The 20,853-nt window shown below is 39.5% G+C and overlaps 1 protein-coding gene across 2 annotated transcripts in view; it reads left to right on the top strand.

Moving 5' to 3' along the window:
• P4HA1 (prolyl 4-hydroxylase subunit alpha 1) overlaps positions 1–20,663 on the top strand; it is an 89,453-nt gene extending 68,790 nt beyond the window's left edge. For both annotated transcript variants that reach the window (XM_054503815.2, XM_054503814.2), the window contains exons 11-15: positions 11,541–11,594; positions 14,153–14,218; positions 17,361–17,429; positions 18,504–18,600; positions 20,116–20,663. In XM_054503815.2, coding sequence (XP_054359790.1) covers positions 11,541–11,594; positions 14,153–14,218; positions 17,361–17,429; positions 18,504–18,600; positions 20,116–20,186 — 357 coding nt within the window. In that variant the 3' untranslated portion in view covers positions 20,187–20,663. The remainder of the gene's footprint in view (positions 1–11,540; positions 11,595–14,152; positions 14,219–17,360; positions 17,430–18,503; positions 18,601–20,115) is intronic.
• Positions 20,664–20,853: the final 190 nt, after the last annotated feature.

Consider the following 20,853-nt stretch of genomic DNA (forward strand, 5'->3'; position numbering starts at 1 on the left):
GAGTTCGAGACCAGCCTGACCAACATGGAGAAACCCCGTCTCTACTAAAAAATACAAAAAAAATTAGCCGGGCGTGGTGGCACATGATTGTAATTCCAGCTACTCGGGAGGCTGAGGTAGGAGAATTGTTTGAACCCAGGAGGTGGAGGTTGCGGTGAGCCGAGATTGCAACATTGCACTCCAGCCTGGGCAACGAGAGCGAAACTCTGTCTCAGAAATAAATAAATAAATAAACTGTTAATTTATCAGAAAACCAAAATGTATTCTTAAAGACAGTTAATTCTCTTTTTCTAATTAAGTTTTAAAAATGTATTTTGTGTGTGTGTGTGTGTTTTACAGTGACACAGTTTGATGCCATCCTACTCCGTCTTTGTTAGAACACATGGTCTTCTGTTTTTTTTTTTCTATCTCGAAATTATGAAAGCTTTTATTTATAGCACTTGCAGTTTTTTTAAAGTGAGAGTCATAAAACTGTGTTCACCCAACACACTGAATCCTACTGTCATGACTTGGCATGAAAAACAGCAACCCACTCAGAGTCCAGTAACACTGTGCCCTCCCCTGTGATGCAAACCTGCCAGGTTTATTCAGTGTTTGACTGTTGTTCAGTATTCATCCAACAACATTTTTGATACATGTGGTGCTAAATGTTGGGAATGCAAACCTGAGTAAGGTATCATCCTAATTCCTGCCTAATGGTTTTCCTGGGTTTCACTGGCTATGATTTCTGATCCCTCCCTCCCTCCCTCCGTCCCTCTCTCTCTCCCTCTCTCTCTCCCTCCCTCCCTCTCTCTCCCTCCCTTCCTTCCTTCCATATTTTCTTCCTTCCATGTTTGCTTGCTTGCTTCCTTCCTTCTTTCCCTTCCCTCCCCTCCCTCCCTCCATCCATCCATCCATCCTTCCCTCCTTTCCTTTCTTCTTCTCTCTCTTCCTCCCTCCCACCCTCTTTACTTCTTTACTTCCTTCCTCCCTCCCCCTTCCCCCCCCCGACTCCTTTCTTTCCTTCCTTTCTTCCTTCTCTCCCTTTTTTTTTTTTTTATACTTTAAGTTCTAGGGTACATGTGCACAACGTGCAGGTTTGTTACATAGGTATATATGTGCCATGTTGGTTTGCTGCACCCATCAACTCATCATTTACATTAGGTATTTCTCCTAATGCTATTCCTCCTCCAGCCCCCAACCCTCCGACAGGCCCCAGTGTGTGATGTTCCCTGCCCTGTGTCCAAGTGTTCTCATTGTTCAATTTCCAGCTATGAGTGAGAACATGTGGTGTTTGGTTTTCTATTCTTGTGAGATTTTGCTGAGAATGGTGGTTTCCAGCTTCATCCATGTCCCTGCAAAAGACATGAACTCATCCTTTTTTATGGCTGCATGGTATTCCATGGTGTACATGTGCCGCATTTTCTTAATCCAGTCTATTATTGATGGACATTTGAGTCGGTTCCAAGTCTTCGCTATTGTGAGTAGTGCCACAGTAAACATACATGTATATGTGTCCTTACAGTAGCATGATTTATAATCCTTTGGGTATTTACCCAGTAATGGGATTGCTGGGTCAAATGGTATTTCTACTTCTAGATCCTTGAGAAATCGCCACACTGTCTTCCACAATGGTTGAACTAGTTTACACTCCCACCAACAGTGTAAAAGTGTTCCTATTTCTCCATATCCTCTCCAGCATCTGTTGTTTCCTGACTTTTTAATGATTGCCATTCGAATTGGCATGAGATGGTATCTCATTGTGGTTTTGCTTAGCATTTCTCTTATGACCAGTGATGATAAGCATTTTTTCATGTGTCTGTTGGCTGCATAAGTGTCTTCTTTTGAGAAGTGTCTGTTCATATCCTTTGCCCACTTTTTGATGGGGTTGTTTTTTTCTTGTAAATTTAAGTTCTTTGTAGATTCTGGATATTAACCATTTGTCAGATGGGTAGATTGCAAAAATTTTCTCCCATTCTGTAGGTTGCCTGTTCGTTCACTCTGATCATAGTTTCTTTTGCAGAAGCTCTTTAGTTTAATTAGATCCCATTTGTATATTTTGGCTTTTGTAGCTATTGCTTTTGGTGTTTTAGTCATGAAGTCCTTGCCCATGCCTATGTCCTGAATGGTATTGCCTAGGTTATCTTCTAGGGTTTTTGTGGTTTTAGGTCTAACATTTAAGCCTTTAATCCATCCTGAATTAATTTTTGTATAAGGTGTAAGGAAGGGATCCAGTTTCAGCTTTCTACATATGGCTAGCTAGTTTTCCCAGCACCATTTATTAAATAGGAAATCCTTTCCCCATTTCTTGTTTTTGTCAGGTTTGTCAAAGATCAGATGGTTGTAGATGTGTGTTGTTATTTCTGAGGCCTCTGTTCTGTTCTATTGGTCTATATCTCTGTTTTGGTACCAGTACCTTGCTGTTTTGGTTACTGTAGCCTTGTAGTATAGTTTGAAGTCAGGTAGCATGATGCCTCCAGCTTTGTTCTTTTGGCTTCGTATTGTCTTGGCAATGTGGGCTCTTTTTTGGTTCCATATGAACTTTAAAGTAGATTTTTCCAATTCTGTGAAGAAAGTCATTGGTAGCTTGATGGGGATGGCATTGAATCTATAAATTACTTTAGGCAGTATGGCCATTTTCAGGATATTGATTCTTCCTATCCATGAGCATGGAATGTTCTTCTATTTGTTTGTGTCCTCTTTTATTTCGTTGAGCAGTGGTTTGTAGTTCTCCTTGAAGAGGTCCTTCACGTCCCTTGTAAGTTGGATTCCTAGGTATTTTATTCTCTTTGTAGCAATTGTGAATGGGAGTTCACTCATGATTTGGCTCTCTGTTTGTCCGTTATTGGTGAATAGGAATGCTTGTGATTTTTGCACATTGATTTTGTATCCTGAGACTTTGCAGAAGTTGCTTATCAGCTTAAGGAGATTTTGGGCTGAGACGATGGGGTTTTCTAAATTTACAATGATGTCATCTGCAAACAGGGACGATTTGACTTCCTGTTTTCCTAATTGAATACCCTTTATTTCTTTCTCTTGCCTGATTGCCCTGGCCAGAACATCCAACACTATGTTGAATACGAGTGGTGAGGGAGGGTATCCTTGTCTTGTGCTGGATTTCAAACAGTGCTTCCAGTTTTTCCCATTCAGTATGATACTGGCTGTGGGTTTGTCATAAATAGCTCTTATTATTTTGAGATATGTTCCATCAATACCTAGTTTATTGAGTTTTCAGCATGAAGGGCTGTTGAATTTTGTCAAAGGCCTTTTCTGCATCTATTGAGATACTGATGTAGTTTTTGTCATTGGTTCTGTTTATGTGATGGATTACGTTTATTGATTTGCATATGTTGAACCAGCCTTGCATCCCAGGGATGAAGCTGACTTGATTGTGGTGGATAAGCTTTTTGATGTGCTACTGGATTCGGTTTGCTAGTATTTTATTGAGGATTTTTGCATCGATGTTCATCAGGGATATTGGCCTAAAATTCTCTTTTTTTGTTGTGTCTCTGACAGGCTTTGGTATCAGGATGATGCTGGCCTCATAAAATGAGTTAGGGAGGATTCCCTCTTTTTCTATTGATTGGAATAGTTTCAGAAGGAATGGTACCAGCTCCTCTTAGTACCTCTGATAGAATTCGGCTGTGAATCCATCTGGTCCTGGACTCTCTTGGTTGGGAAGCTGTTATTGCCTCAATTTCAGAGTCTGTTATTTTTCTATTCAGAGATTCAACTTCTTCCTGGTTTGGTCTTGGGTGTATGTGTCCAGGAATTTATTCATTTCTTCTAGATTTTCTAGTTTATTTGCATAGAGGTGTTTATAGTATTCTTTGATGGTAATTTGTATTTCTGTGGGATCGGTGGTGATATCCCCTTTATCATTTTTTATTGCGTCTATTTGATTCTTCTCTCTTTTCTTCTTTATTAGTCTTGCTAGCTGTCTATCAATTTTGTTGATCTTTTCAAAAAACCAGCTCCTGGATTCATTGATTTTTTGAAAGGTTTTTTATGTCTCTATCTCTTTCAGTTCTGCTTTGATCTGAGTTATTTCTTGCCTTCTGCTAGCTTTTGAATTTGTTCTTGCTTCTCTTGTTCTTTTAATTGTGATGTTAGGGTATCGATTTTTAGGTCTTTCTTGCTTTCTCTTGTGGGCATTTAGTGCTATAAATTTTCCTCTACACACTGCTTTAAATGTGTCCCAGAGATTCTGGTACATTGTGTCTTTGTTCTCATTGGTTTCAAAGAACATCTTTATTTCTGCCTTCATTTCATTATTTACCCAGTAGTCATTCAGGAGCAGGTTGTTCAGTTTCCATGTAGTTGTGTGGTTTTGAGTGAGTTTCTTAATCCTGAGTTCTAATTTGATTGCACTGTGGTCTGAGAGACAGTTTGTTGTGATTTCTGTTCTTTTACATTTGCTGAGGAGTGCTTTACTTCCAATTATGTGGTCAATTTTAGAATAAGTGTGATGTGGTGCTGAGAAGAATGTATATTCTGTTGATTTGGGGTGGAGAGAGTTCTGTAGATGTCTATTATAATGGTTTGCTTAGTGCAGAGCTGAGTTCCAGTCCTGGATATCCTTGTTAACCTTCTGTCTTGTCGATCTAATATTGACAGTGGGGTGTTAAAGTCTCTATTATTGTGTGAGAGTCTAAGTCTCTTTTTAGGACTCTAAGGACTTGCTTTATGAATCTGGATGCCCCTGTATTGGGTGCATATATATTTAGAATAGTTAGCACTTCTTGTTGAATTGATTGCTTTACCATTATGTAATGGCCTTCTTTGTCTCTTTTGATCTGTGTTGGTTTAAAGTCTTTTTGATCAGAGACTAGGATTGCAGCCCCTGCTTTTTTTTTTTTTTTCTTTCCATTTGCTTCATAGATCTTCCTCCATCCCTTTATTTTGAGCCTATGTGTGTCTCTGCACATGAGATGGGTCTCCTGATGGGTCTTGACTCTTCATCCAATTTGCCAGTCTGTACCTTTTCATTGGGGCATTTAGCCCATTTACATTTAAGGCTAATAGTGTTATGTGTGAATTTGATCCTGTCATTATGATGCTCACTGGTTATTTTGCTCGTTAATTGATGCAGTTTCTTCATAGTATTGATGGTCTTTACAATTTGGCATGTTTTTGCAGTGGCTGGTACCGGTTGTTCCTTTCCATGTTCAGTGCTTCCTTCAGGAGCTCTTGTAAGACAGGCCTGGTGGTGACAAAATCTCTCAGCATTTGCTTGTCTGCAAAGGATTTAATTCTCCTTTATTTACAAAGCTTAGTTTGGCTGGATATGAAATTGTGGGTTGAAAATTCTTTTTTTTAAGAATGTTGAATATTGGCCCCCACTCTTTTCTTGCTTGTAGGGTTTCTGCAGAGAGAGCCACTGTTAGTCTGATGGGCCTCCATTTGTGGGTAACCTGACCTTTCTCTCTGGCTGTCCTTAACATTTTTTCCTTCATTTCAACCTTGGTGAATCTGACAATTATGTGTCTGGTGGTTGCTCTTCTCGAGAAGTATCTTTGTGGTGTTCTCTGTATTTCTGAATTTGAATGTTGGCCTGCCTTGCTAGGTTGGGGAAATTCTCCTGGATAATTTCCTGAATAGTGTTTTTCAGCCTGGTTCCATTCTCCCCGTCACTTTCAGATGTACACCAATCAAACATAGATTTGGTCTTTTTAGATAGTCCCATATTTCTTGGAGGCTTTATTTGTTTGTTTTTACTCTTTTTTCTCTAAACTTGTCTTCTCACTTTATTTCATTAATTCCATCTTCAGTCACTGTGATACCCTTTGTTCCACTTGATCAAATCAGCTACCGAAGCTTGTGCATGCACCATGAAGTTCTTGTGCCATGGTTTTCAGCTCCATTAGGTCATTTAAGGTCTTCTCTACACTATTTGTTGTAGTTAGCCATTCGTCTAACCTTTTTTCAAGGGTTTTAGCTTTCTTGCGATGGCTTAGAACATGCTCCTTTAGCTGGGAGAAGGTTTGTTATTACCGACCTTCTGAAGCCTACTTCTGTCAACTCATCAAAGTCATTCTCCATCCAGCTTTGTTCTGTTGCTTGCGAAGAGCTGCAGTCCTTTGGAGGAGAAGAGGTGCTCTGATTTTTAGAAGTTTCAGCTTTTCTACTCTGGTTTCTCCCCATCTTTGTGGTTTTGTCTACCTTTGGTCTTTGATGTTGGTGACCTACAGATGGGGTTTTGGTGTAGATGACCTTTTTGTTGATGTTGATGCTATTCCTTTCTGTTAGTTTTCCTTCTAACAGTCAGGTCCCTCAGCTGCAGATCTGTTGGAGTTTGCTGGAGGTCCATTCCAGACCGTTTGCCTGGGTATCACCAGTGGAGGCTGCAGAACAGCAAATATTGCTGCCTGATCCTTCCTCTGGAAGCTTCATCCCAGAGGGGCACCCGCCTGTATGAGGTGTCTGTCGGCCCCTGCTGGGAGGTGTCCCCCAGTTAGGCTACACGGGGGTCAGGGACCCTCTTGAGGAGGCAGTCTGGTTCTCAGAGCTCAAATGCCATGCTGGGAGAACCACTGCTCTTTTCAGAACTGTCAGACAAGGATGTTTAAGTCTGCAGAAGTTGTTTGCTGGCTTTTGTTCAGCTATGCCTTGCTCACAGAGGCAGTAGGCCTTGCTGAGCTGTGGTGGGCTCCACCCAGTTTGAGCTTTCTGGCCATTTTGTTTACCTAATCAAGCCTCAGCAATGGCAGACACCCCTCCTCCAGCCGGGCTGCAACCTCTCAGGTCCATCTCAGACTGCTGCACTAGCAGTGAGCAAGGCTCCATGGGCGTGGGACCTACTGAGCCAGGCATAGGAAAGAATCTTCTGGTCTGCCAGTTGCTAAGACCATGGGAAAAGTGCAGTATGTGGGCTGGATTCTCCCGTTTTTTCAGGTACAGTCTGTCATGGCTTCCGTTTGCTAGGAAAGGGAAATTCCCTGACCCCTTGTGCTTCCCGGGTGAGGCGATGCCCCACCCTGCTTTGGCTCATTCTCCATGGTCTGCACCCACTGTCCAACCAGTCCCAATGAGATGAACGAGGTACCTCAGTTGGAAATGCAGAAATCCCACATGTGAGTGAAAACATGTGATATTTGTCTTTCTATGCTGGGCTTATTTTACTAATATAATGAACTACACTTCCATCCATGTGACAAGATTACATTCTTCTTATGGCTGAATAGTGTTTCATTATATATAAGCACCACATTTTCTTTATCCATTCATCTGTTGATGGACACTTAGGTTGATTCCATATGTTAGCTATTGTGAATAGTCCTGCAATAAACATGGGAATGCAGATATCTCTTCATCATGCTAATTTCCTTTCTTTTGGATATATACTTGGCACTGGGATTGCTGGATCATACGGTAGATCTATTTTTAGTTTTTAAAGGAACCTTTGTACTGTTCTCCATAGTGATTGTACTAATTTACATTCCCACCAGCAGTGTATGAGCATGCCCCTTTCTCTTCATCCTTGCCAGTGTCTGTTATTTCTGGGTTTTTTTGTTTTTCTTGAGATGTAGTCTTACTCTGTTGCCCAGGCTGGAGCGCAGTGGTGTGATCTTGACTCACTGCAACCTCCACCTCCTGGGTTAATGCAGTTCTCCTGCCTTAGCCTCCTGTGTAGCTGGGATTACAGGCCCCTGCCACCACGCCCAGCTAGTTTTTGTATTTTTAGTAGAGATAAAGTTTTACCATGTTGGCCAGGCTGGTCTCAAACTCCTGACCTCAGGTGATCCACCCACCTCGGCCTCCCAAAGTGCTGGAATTACAGGTGTGAGCCACTGTGCCTGGCCAGGATGCTGAATTTTTTTGAAAGCTTTTTCTGCATCTGTGGAGATGATCATATGGTTTTTAATTCTGTTTATGTGGTGAATTACATTTATTGAACCAACCTTGCACCCCACAAAGCCTAATTGATTATAGTAAATTAACTTTTTGATGTGCTGCTAGGTTTTGTTTTCTAGCATTTTTTTTGAGTATTTTGTATCTGTGTTCAGCAGGAATATCAGCCTGAAGTTTTCTTTTTTCATTATGTCCGTGATGAGTTTTGGTATCAGAATGATGATGCTGGCTTCATAAAATGAGTTAAGGAAGAGTCTTTCCTTCTCAATTTTTTTGGAATAATTTCAGTAGGATCGATACTAGCTCTTCTTTGTATGTCTGGTAAAATTCGACTGTGAATCCATCCAGTCCAGGGCTTTTTTTAGTTAGTAGGTTTTTGTTTTGTTTTGTTTTGTTTTTTAAATTTCAATTTCAATTTCAGAAGTCCTTACTTGTCTGTTCAGGCTTTCAATTTTTTTCTGGTTCAGTCTTGGGAGGTTGTGTGTTTCCAGGAATTTATCCATTTCTTCTAGGTTTTTTATAAAAGTTTGTGTGCATAGAGGTGTTCATAATAATCTCTGAGGACTTTTTATATTTCTTTGGGGTCAGTTGTAATGTCACCTTTGTTATTTCTGATTGTGCTTATTTGGATCTTTTTTCTTTGTTAATCTAGCTATCTTGCTGTTTCTAGAATTCTTTATTTGTCTTTTATGTTTGACAATCTGACTAAAATGTGCTTCAGAGGGGACTTTTTTTGGTTGAATCTATTTGGGGACTTTTGAATTTCCTGGAGTTGGATACCCTTATCTTTTCCCCAGACTTGGGTAGTTTTCAGCTATTATTAAATAGGTTTTCTATGCCTTTTACCCTTCTTCTCCTTTTGGAACGCCTGTAATACAAATGTTTAATGGTGTCCCAGCAGTCTTGTAGGCGCTCTTTATCCTTTTTCATTATTGTTTCCTTTTTTTTCCCCCTCTGAGTAATATCAAATAATGTATCTTCAGGTTCAGAGATTGTTTTGCTTAATCAAGTGTGCTGGTGCAGCTTTGTATTGTATTTTTAATTTCATTCATTGAATTCTTTTTTTTTTTTTTTTTTTGAGACGGAGTCTTGCTCTGTCGCCAGGCCGGAGTGCAGTGGCAAGATCTTGGCTCACTGCAACCTCCGCCTCCCAGGTTCAAGTGATTCTCCTGCCTCAGCCTCCCGCATTCATTGAATTCTTCAGCTGCAAGAGTTTTGTTTGGTTCTTTTTTATGATATCTTTCTTTGTTGAAATTCTGAGTCATATCGTGAATTGTTTTCCTGATTTCATTGAATTATCTATCTGTATTTTCTTTTATCTGTTTGAGTTTCCTTAAGATCATTATTTGAATTTTTTTCTAGCTAGGTGTTGATTTCCTTTTCTTTTGGGCCTGTAACTAGAGAGTTACATTCTCAGCAGTGTCATATTTCATTGCTTTTTAATGTTTCTTGTTTCCTGCATTGATGTCTGTGCATCTAGTGGAACAATTGGCTCTTTTAAAATTTCCACTTCAGCTGGGCTGTTTGGGAAGGGTGTGGTGACTCTGTTTCCAGGTAGGTTCAGTACTGTAGTCTCTTATAGCCTCTTCAGCTGCATTCATTGTCAAAATAACTGGGTGCCTCAAAAGCCTAGGCTGGAGAAGTTTGCAGTGGTGGTAGCTGTGGAGTAGATTGTTAATATCTTCAGTGGCAAGAGCTTTTGGAATCCTTCCATTCTTGTTTTCCCCACAATAGAGAGTTTTAGCCAGTGGGAGTCTTCTTGGTGTCAGGTCTTACATATCCTACAAGCAGCTGCCATGGTGCTGCAATCCAGGTGCAAGCATTTGGAGTGGCTGTGGGACTAGGATCCTGGGCTCAGGGTCTTGCATACTATTGTTAACACCTGGGTCTTAGGGTACAGGGTCACTCTCTATGGCAGGGTTGGATGTAGGTTGCCTATAGTGCCAGGGTCTGTGACTCTGAGGCACCCTCTAGCTGCTTGGGAAAAGAGTGTCAGGTTGTAGCTGTGAGTCTACCCCTGGCGGACAGGGCACAGCCCTGGCCCAACTCCAGGGAAGAGAGGATGCTCTGGAGGTTTGAGTCTGGGATGCAAGGTTTGGCTCTAATTTAGGAGCCTGAGCCAATAGGGCTTAGTGGCAACTCCTGTCCCTGGGGATGAGGCACCATGTAGTAGTCACCCTAGAACCTGGATTGGTGGAGCTCAGATGGATCCCAGACTCTGAGGCCAGGTACAGCAGGAACAGGCACCCCTGAATGGCCAAGCATGCCTGTTGTTTGGGCCCTGTGGAGCAGAGAGCAGCACAGCAATGACTTTCACTCCCCAGAAGGAGAAGTGTCTCAGCAGCATGGAGACAGGGTACTAGAATTATTTGTCCTGCAGGGCACATTTCTCAGCTTAGCCACTGCTCTGTTTCCCTGGGTCTCTGGGTACTACTTCAGCCCTGGGATGTGCAGCTGCTCAGCTTGGCCAATGCAACAATTCCCCCAGGGTGATGTGCTGTTTCAGCTCAGGCTCGGGGGACGTGACTGTTCTGGGTGGCCCAGACATCTCATGGGATGCAGGGTTCTGCCAAAGTACTGTTTTCTTGGGAGGGAGTACATGGCTGCAGCTCCTGCCTCAGGGAGTTGGGGGAGGGGTGGGTAGAGCAGTTCCACCTCTCTTGACCCCACCAGGAAGGGTGTAACAGCTGCTGGCAGCTCTGCTTGGGAATGTCAGGCCTTCAAGTAGGCCTTCATTCCTGGCTTAGCTTCAGGGATGAAGGGGTGCTGTGGCTACTGGTCCCCAGAGCAAGACACACTCCAGCAGTAGTTCCAGTTCCACCAGTATTCTCCTTCTGTTTTCATCAGCAACACTCTTAATTATGTTCTTCTTTGATTTTGTCAGCATTTTATTGTGTTGTGTGATTGAGGGAAAGAGTTAAGTATCATTCTGTTCATTTTAACAAATAAGAAAACTGAGATTATATCCAAAGTTACAATGTAATTAAGAGAGCTGGAACTTGAACTCAGACCAAATATTTTTCTTAAATTTTGGTGCGTCACACTGGGACATTGTCGTAAGCAACTGAAGTTGTTAGGGCCCTTTGGCAGGAATAATTAAATTGGTGTTAATTTCTTTCCTTTTTTAGCAGGGAAAAAATATGTAAGAAAAGATATTTTATTAAAGTAGATTGCGAGTTCACCAGCATTTGGGGCTTTGGAAAACATTTTTTGATTTAAGTTCCAAAGGAAAGTGTTTAGTGAAACAAAATAATAGAAATCTCAAATTTTAGCTTATGTATTAAATTTTTAAAAATTAGCTGGGTGTGGTAGCATGCACCTGTAGTCCCAGCTACTCGGGACGCTGAAGTGGGAGATCACTTGTGCCCACCAAAGGTTGAGGCTGCAGTGTGCTCTGATTGCATCACTGCACTCCAGCCTGTCTCTGGTGGGGGGTGGGGAGGGGTACATATGTAGATCTATATATAGATCTAGATATCTATATATAGAGATATAGATCTGTATATATAGATCTATACATAGATATATAGTAGCTGTCCTTTGTTTTTCATCCCTGTTTTCATAGGAACTCTCGTTGATTTTAAATACTTTTCATTTCTCTGTAAATACCTGACCATGATCTATAAAAGTCCAAAAAATGAGGTTCATAGATTTTTTTGAATAGTAATCTTTATAGTTCTTTTCTTTCATGCTTTGTGTCTTTCCTTCAGGTAGCAAATTATGGAGTTGGAGGACAGTATGAACCCCATTTTGACTTTGCACGGGTAAGTGAAAAAGAAATGGAGAAATTCACTAAGGCTTATGCATTACATTGTTTGTCTCAAAACAAAACAAAAAAACAGAGTCTCAATCTGTCACCCAGGCTGGAGTGCAATGGCACCATCTTGGCTCACTGCAACCTCTGCCTCCTGGGTTGGAACAATTCTCCTGCCTCAGCCTCCCAAGTAGCTGGAATCACAGGCATGTGCCACCATACCCAGCTAATTTTTGTATTTTTAGTAGCGACAGGGATTCGCCATTTTGGCCAGGCTGGTCTTGAATTCCTGACCTCAGGTGATCCACCCACCTCGGCCTCCCAGAGTGCTGGGATTACAGGCGTGAGCCACTGTACCCGGCCGCATTACATTGTTAAAGAAAAAGTTATTCTTGACAGTTGTTAAAGATGGTAAGGCAGACTTCATTCAAGGGGGGACCATTGCGATAGGTATAGGGTCCACTGCAAATGCAGTGGGATTTTGCAGTAAGGGAGAGAGGTTAAGCCCGATTCCAAATACAACAAGGAAAAGTGGGAATTTATAGCCAATGAGCAAGGGTGGGTGTTAGTAGATGGAAAATTACTAAGAGGTAAGGGAAGATTCTGGCTAAACTGACCTAACAGGATTCTTGCTGAAGTCAGGGCAGAGTGATCATCATCCAGGGGATAGTGGAAGATGAAGAACCCAGTTAGATTTTGGATTTTGAGGGTGATCACATGGCAAGGATGGGGGATTCTGGCTAACCTGACTTAGCAGGGTTCTTGCTCAAATTGGACAATGCAGAGATAAATACCAGAAGCCCAAAGTCAGGGCCTACTTGAGAAGAAAGTTCAGAGGAGCCTGAGTAGTTGGGTCAAGGAGAGATTCTTTGTCAACATGTTAATTCTGTTCTTTTAACATTAAAAATTCATAGCCTATTTGGAATTTATGGAAATATGGTGTGGCAGATATTCTGTGAAACCTTTTTACCAGTTAAAAACACCTAGATACCCAGTAAAATCACTTAAGATACTTTAAATGCATTGGCAAGCCTGGAAGAAAGTAAAGGGTATTCCAAAAGGCAAACTGAACAAAGATGATCCCAAACTTAGAGAATTAAAGAGGGGACAAAACACAGAGGCTGGAGGTATGTGGCTCCAGGAACTAGAGCTTTGGGAATAACAGCTCTGTAAGAGGAGGATCTGCCACAGTGTAGGCTGCTGAATTTGAGACCCTGGCATAAACTCTAAATCTCCACAAGGATTACACCTTCAGTAAAGAAAGAATGGGTTTGAAAATAAATCTCTTGTGATGCAGGAGCCTTATGGGGAACTGTCTGTTTCCATCCTGGCTGGGGCATAGTGTGTATGATGGGGAGCTACTTCAGGGAGTACTATGTGTGGAATTTTCCACTTGTGTCATGTTAGCACTAAAAGTTTTGAACTTCAGAGCATTTTAAATTTTGGACTTTTGGTATGCTCAACCTGTATTCCATGTTATGGATATACCACAGTTTAGCCATTCACCCATCAAAGGACATTTGGATAGTTTTTAGTTTTTGGCTATTACAAATAAAGATGTGTTTACATTTCTGTGTGAAAAATACATTTTCATTTTTCTGGGAGAAATGCCAAGAGGTTGTATTGTATTTTAATTTAGATATAAATATTTAGATATTAATTCTCTAGCTTGATTATAGTGCTGAAAGTCACTTTACTAGCATTATTAGAAAAATAATACTAGGGACCAGGCGTGGTGGCTCATGCCTGTAATCCCAGCACTTTGGGAGGCCAAGGTGGGTGGATCACTTGAGGTCAGGAGTTCAAGACCAGCCTGGCCAACATGGCGAAACTCCGTCTCTACTAAAAATACAAAAAAATTAGCCAGGCATGGTGGTACACGCCTGTAGCCCCAGCTACTTGGGAGGCTGAGGCAGAAGAATTGCTTAAACCCGGGAGGTGGAGGTTGCAGTGAGCTGAGATCATGGCACTGCACTCCAGCCTGGGCGACAGGGCAAGACTCTGTCTCAAAAAAAAAAAAAAAAGAAAAAAGAAAAAAATAATACTAGGAAATATTTCAGTAGGTCATGAGTTCAAAGTAAGTCTCAAGGTAAATTAAGCTTCAGGAATGTAGCTAAGAGATGGCTGTCATATTTTTTTGGAAGCTAAAATTGTGGGTATTCATTTTTAAAATAATATGTAGCTTGCAGATAATGGCTGTCGTTTAGGCTAATAAGTCTGCTTTGTATCCAGTAATCTTGTCTAAAGTATCTAATATACAAGTTCAGTCATCAAGTATTTGAGGCCAGGTACAGTGGCTCACACCTGTGATCCTAGCATTTTGGGAAGCTAAGGCAGGAGGATCGCTTGAGGCCAGGAGTTCAAGATCACCCTGGTCCACATAGCAAGACTCCATCTTACAAAAAGAGTGCCTGATGTTTATAGTGCACTGGACATTACAAGGGAAACTTTGGGGTTGTTGTTGGCATATTCTTCAGGATATTACTACTAATGTTTAGTTGCTACTAGAGTATTTGTATTACTGAATTTTTATACTATTGAATTTACTGTTTGTTTTTTTTTTCACAGAAAGATGAGCCAGATGCTTTCAAAGAGCTGGGGACAGGAAATAGAATTGCTACATGGCTGTTTTATGTAAGTTGTCACTAAAATTTTTAGATTAAGTTGGGATTTGATCACAAGATTCATTTTAATGTGTTAAGTTTGTTCTGTGTAGCTCTGATTCAGCATCCTAGTTTAACATTTTTACAACTGAATAAAGGGAGTTAAGAATTTTTTTGCATTTGCAACTTTTTCAGGCTATAAGATAGATGTTCATTATAGAAACTTCTGGACAAACTTAGAATTTATAGTGCTACTACCTGCAGATAATCATTAATATTTTAACATACAGGCTCTCTAGTCATATATAATATGTGTATATAAAAATCTCTATATATTTGAATTTCTGTACATATACATATTATTTCAGTAAACTTCTGAATTACATTTTTTATTGAAGTATAATTAAGTATTATAACTTAATTTTCACAAAGTGAACAATTCTGGTGTATTCAGTACTAAGATGAAGAAATAGCATATTACAACCCCCAGAAACCCTATCTCAGAGTTTTAAAACAGTATGATCATAATTGAATTTTTAAAATTGTTTATATATTTATATATATGGAAAAAAGTTTTGATTGTAGTGTTTGTTCTAGTTACCCCAAATAAATCACTCCAAAACTCTCCTTTCTGAGTGGTTTAAAACAACAATGATTTTCTTAATGTATCTCTAACAGTTATGAGGTTGACTGGGCTCAACTCATGGTTCCTGCTCCAAATCTGACATGCATTTGCCGTCAAATGCCTGGCACTGGGGTATCTTGAAGGCTAAGGTTGAGGCTGGCTGTCAGCCAGAATGCCTAAATTCTGGCCAATACATGTGGCTGAGCTTCTTCACAGCATAGTGACTGGATTGCAAGAGGAAGCATCCCAAAAGAACAATGCGAAAGTACATGGTATTGTTATGACCTACCCTCAGAAGTCACAGATGTCATTTCTGCTGTATTCTGTTACAGCAATTACAAAGGTCTGCCCAGCTTCAAGGAGAGGGCACATAGACCCTACCACTGCAGACGAATGTCAGCGTCACATAAAAAGAGCATGTAGGATGGGACATATTGGGATGTATTATATTTGGAAAATGCAATCTGCCATAATGTCATAACCTTTGTTAACTTAAAAAAGATATTTTAGGCCAGGCACAGTGACACACGCCTGTAATCCCAGCAGTTTGAGAGGCTGAGGCGGGCAGATCACTTGAGGTCAGGAGTTCGAGACCAGCCTGGCCAACGTGTGGTGAAACCCCGTCTCCACTAAAAATACAAAAATTAGCTGGGCATGGTGGCACATGCCTGTAGTCCCAGCTACTCAGGAGGCTGAGGCACGAGAATCACTTGAACCTGGGAGGCAGAGGTTGCAGTGAGCCGAGATCGCGCCACTGCACTCTCCAGCCTGGATAACAGAGCGAGGCTCCATCTCAAAAAAAAAAAAAAAAAAAAATTTTATATATATATATATATATATTTTATATCTAGACTTAATTTTGGTTATTACATCGCTCTTTCCATTCCTTAGCCCTATTTGAATTACATCTTTTTGCTGTCTGTAGTATCTCACTCCCTACCAAAATCTCTCTGTTCAGTCTACTTTCTTCTTCTCTTTCTGCCACCTTCCCTGTTTCTCTTTTCTTTCCCTTCTTCCCTATCTCCTTCCTCTCAATATGCCTCCTTCTCCATCTTGTTTCCAAAAGGAGGTAAGGTACATTACAAAGATTCATATGAAAAAGAGAAATACCACACAGAGAAAACCAGGAGAGGGTTAGTACAGTATACAAATTCATGCTGCGAAGGCTTGCATATTTTCTAGAGGTGAGTCTTAGAGGTTGTACCAATTTATATCCCAATTTTAAGTGGGATATGTTTGTGAAGTATGTTTGTCAGACTTTTTGATCTGTGTATCTTTCACTTATCAAATTAACAGTTATTGTGGCTTTAATTTGCATTTCTCTTATTTAGAGAGGTTGAGCATCTTTTCAGATATGTAAAAGCCATTAGTGTTTATGTGTTCCTGGTTCTCCTTATATTTCTTTGTTTTATGACTATTGATGCTATATTATTTGGCCCACTATCCATTTCTCCCTCTTAATGTAAACACCCTTCCTGTTTTTCTAAAATAGTTGTATAGCATTTTAATTGATTATCATTTTTTCCGTTATTTAAATACCATTCCCCAGAGGGGCACATAGAATATCTCAAATTACTTTTCCTCTCATGCACAACTTTTTAATTTCCTCAAAGTTAATTTTTTCATTGGTTGAGCGTTCTTAGCTCTTTATTATTAGTTATGTATTTATCATTGTAAAATACCTTTTATCTCATTCAATGCTCTTTACCTTGATTTAAACTGTGTCTCATACTAAGATCATACCCTGTTTTCCTTGGATAGCATTTGCCCAAAATCTTACATTTTTGTGTTCTGTGTTTGTAAGTGACTTGTTTTAGATGCAGCTCTGATATAATATATAGTTGGGTTTTGCTGTGTGATCTAATCAGTCTATACATTCTACTTATGTTGCTTTAAAAAAAACTTTACTGTATGATCCATGTTTCCTTTGCCTTGTTTTATGTGATTCTTCAGTTAATTTAAAAGGTTTCCATTTTTATTCTAGGTTATCTTTATGACTATATATAATCCTTTAACTTTCTCACTTTTATTTAATATGTTTGATTCTCTTCCATGAGAAATGGCAAAACTGAGTTTATTTTTATTTTACATTTATTTAAATATTTCTTGAGCACCTACTGTTCTTGAGGTACTACTGTTCTAGACATTAATGATCAGCAATGAACAAAACAGATGAAAATTCCTGCCTCCATGGAGATTACATTCTAATACAATAAAATACATATTTGTATCTATGTATTGACTCATTAGTTTTAATTACTTTTTCCCTCTGGCTATAAATAAGTTCCTATCTCAAATTATATCCCCAGTCTCCCATTCTGATGGTTTTTTGTTAATCATTCCTTTGCTTTTTGTAGTTTTTTTACTTATGTATATAAACCTAAATGGCATTTTATTTTTGAAAAACTGAGTAGCATGTACCAACCCTGCTATATAAGAACAAGTCCATATGTTCCCAATATTCTAGTATCCAATATCAAGTCTTTATAATGGCATGTTTTACTTTATTCTACCAGCACTTTTGATAACACCCTCTTGTTTCTTATAGATGAGTGATGTGTCTGCAGGAGGAGCCACTGTTTTTCCTGAAGTTGGAGCTAGTGTTTGGCCCAAAAAAGTAAGCCTGTTTGGTTTGTTTTTGGTTTGTTAATTTTTTCCCTAAGGAAGAGATGCACTTGTATTCATGGTCTAATTAATGAATTACATTTTTTTTCTTTTTCTTTTCTCTTTTTGAGACCTGTTCTCGCTCTGTTGCCAGGCTGGAGCCCAGCAGCACAAACATGGCTCACTGCAGCTTTGACCTCCTGGGTTCAAGCCTCAGCCTCCCAAATAGCTGGGACTACAGGTGCATGTTATCATGCCCAGCTAACGTTTAAATTTTTTGTAGAAATGGTGTCTCCCTGTATTGCCCAGGCTGGTCTTGAACTCTTGGGCTCAAGTGATCTCCCACCTCAGCTTCCCAAAATGTTGGGATTACAGGCATGAACCCCTGTGCCTGGCCAAATTACATTTTTAAAGGTATTTTATGGTCCTTGCCACGAGTACTTAGAGGTAATGAATGACCAGGAATTAGTATTTAAAATTTTTCATTTCTAAAATGGGTTCTGCATTGTGTTTTCCCCTCCATCTTGCTATGTAAGATATGTTAGCTTTCTTTTGGCAAATACTTTTGTTGTCAAACATTTTTATGGTATTTTTCATATGATCAAAAACGGTTCTTAAAGTGATATAACCATATTTTCAGAATTATATTAGAGGAAGATAAAATACTGCTATAGAGTTCTTCCACAGGAACAAAGGAAAAATTAACTACTGCTGAAAACGGCTGGGCACGGTGGCCCACGTCTGTAATCCCAACACTTTGGGAGGCCAAGATAGGCGGATCACCTGAGGTCAGGAGTTCAAGACCAGCCTGACCGACATGGTGAAAGCCCGTCTCTACTAAAAATACAAAATTAGCCAGGCCTGGTGGTGCACGCCTGTAATCCCAGCTACTTGGGAGGCTGAGGCAGGAGAATCACTTCAACCCGGGAGGTGGAGGTTGCAGTGAGCTGAGATCGTGCCATTGCACTCCAGCCTGGGCTATAGAGCAAGACTCCGTCTCAAAAAAAAAAAAAAAAAAAGTAATAACTACCGAAAGCAATTACCTGGCATTGTATACTTGGGGATAATTGTGAATTGTTCTCCATAGGGAACTGCTGTTTTCTGGTATAATCTGTTTGCCAGTGGAGAAGGAGATTATAGTACACGGCATGCAGCCTGTCCAGTGCTAGTTGGCAACAAATGGGGTAAATATTTCATATATTCTGTGAAGAGAATGTAATTTTTGTTTCTTATTTTGAAACTATTATCTGTGTCTTAAAAACAAAAGCCCCCACGTTTGCTTAATATGATTTTAACATTGTACAGGATTCAACCAAACAAGTGCCTAATCTTAATACAAATTTGAAATCAGAATTTTGATGACAGATTTTATTTTTAACTCTATTTTTACTTATTCTAAGAAACAATGACTGACTCAAAATTAAGACAATATCTTCCCCTCAAAGGGTTAATAATCTGATTGAGACATACTAATGGATTATAATGTAGTACATATTAATACAAAAATGTAAACAGAAGATGGTGACTGCGTAAGTTTGGGGAGTCTTCTTCAAAGCTTATTCTTTAAATTTGGTCCTGAAGATAGAAAAGCAGTTTTCCAAACATGTTAGATACCAGGTTCTAATGTGAGGCTCAAGTAGCACCTAATGTGCAAAATTTAAAGAGGCACTCACTCAGTCAGAGACATGCAAGTGCAGGACTGGCCACATTTTAAAAAAGTAAAAAGAAATAGGTGAAATTAGTTTTAATATCTATTAATTAGCCCCATGTATCCATTTCAATCTGTGTTACTAGCCACATATTTAGTGGTTACATATAGGACATAACAAGGTTAAGGAGTGAGGCCTGATCAGGATTTTAAAATCTCCCCTTATGATTATAGTGTTTAAGAACCACTGGACTAGAATGAGGAGAGGCTAGTTGGTGAGAGAGAGTTTAGAAAGCTGTTTTCTGTTGTCTAAGTGGGAGATGATAATGGCCTGGATTAAAGCATCAGTGAAAGGGTTGGAGAGCAAATAGTAGATTTGAGAGAGACGTAAGGAAAATTGTCAGGGTTTGATGAATAAAGCATAGATACAAGGGTTGAAAAGGGAAAAAGGAGTTAAGAATTAAGGTTCCTGCTTTAGATATTTTGATTGGGTTCTATGGTACCGGAGACAAAAAAAAAAAATAGAAAATTAACTGCTTTTGGGATACATTTTTACATGGTATACATTTTTTAAAGGTATTTTGGAAACTTAATGAGCATACAATAGCAATGGTTGATTAGAGAGTTGTTCCTTTAGAGTGGAAAGTTTGTGTTCATTATTAAAATGTCTTCGTATTTTGGAGGTTGTACTTTGAAAACAGTACATAAAGCAATATTCTACTCTTATCTGTACCTGTATCTTAGGTCCATTTGTGTCTCATTTCAAGCCTCACATTGAACATGGGAAACTTTAAGAAATGCACATAGGTTTGCAAATATACATACATGTATGTACATAAACACACACAAGTGTGTACACGTATGTATATAGGTATATACAATCTGTGTTTTCAGCATTTAGCCAAGTTTTTAAGTAGCATCTGCCTTTATCCGGTTTTGGTGTTGAACTTTTATCCCATGATGAAACTTTGTTACAGACCTAGCTTTTAGAAACTAATTAAATACTGATTAGATTAAGGGGGAAAATTAATATATTACTTTTCTCTCACAGTATCCAATAAATGGCTCCATGAACGTGGACAAGAATTTCGAAGACCTTGCACCTTGTCAGAATTGGAATGACAAACAGGCTTCCCTTTCTCTCCTATTGTTGTACTCTTATGTGTCTGATACACACATTTCCTAGTCTTAACTTTCAGGAGTTTACAGTTGACTAACACTCCATGATTGATTCAGTCATGAACCTCATGCCATGTTTCATCTGTGGACAATCGTTTACTTTATGGGTTATTTTAAAAGTAACATGAAATCACCATATTGCGTATGTAAAACCTTAAAGTTCTGTTGGTATCACAGAAGATAAGGCAGAGTTTAAAGTGAGGAATTTTATATTTAAAGAACTTTTTGGTTGGATAAAAACATAATTTGAGCATCCAATTTTAGTATTTCACTACATCTCAGTTGGTGGGTGTTAAGCTAGAATGGGCCGTGTGATAGGAAACAAATGCCTTACAGATGTGTCTAGGTGTTCTGTTTACCTAGTGTCTTACTCTGTTTTCTGGATCTGAAGACTAGTAATAAACTAGGACACTAACTGGGTTCCATGTGATCCATGTGATGTTTGCCCTTTCATATGATCTCCTAAGTTGATTTTTTTTCCTCCCAAGTCCTTTTTAAAGAAAGTATAGTGTATTTTACCAACCCCCTCTCTTTTCTCTTAGCTCTTCTGTGGTGAATTAAACCTACTTGAGTTAAAATATTTCTTTTTTTTTTTTTTTAACAGAAAGTC

Source organism: Pongo pygmaeus, chromosome 8, assembly GCF_028885625.2.
Source record: "Pongo pygmaeus isolate AG05252 chromosome 8, NHGRI_mPonPyg2-v2.0_pri, whole genome shotgun sequence".
Lineage (NCBI taxonomy): Eukaryota > Metazoa > Chordata > Mammalia > Primates > Hominidae > Pongo > Pongo pygmaeus.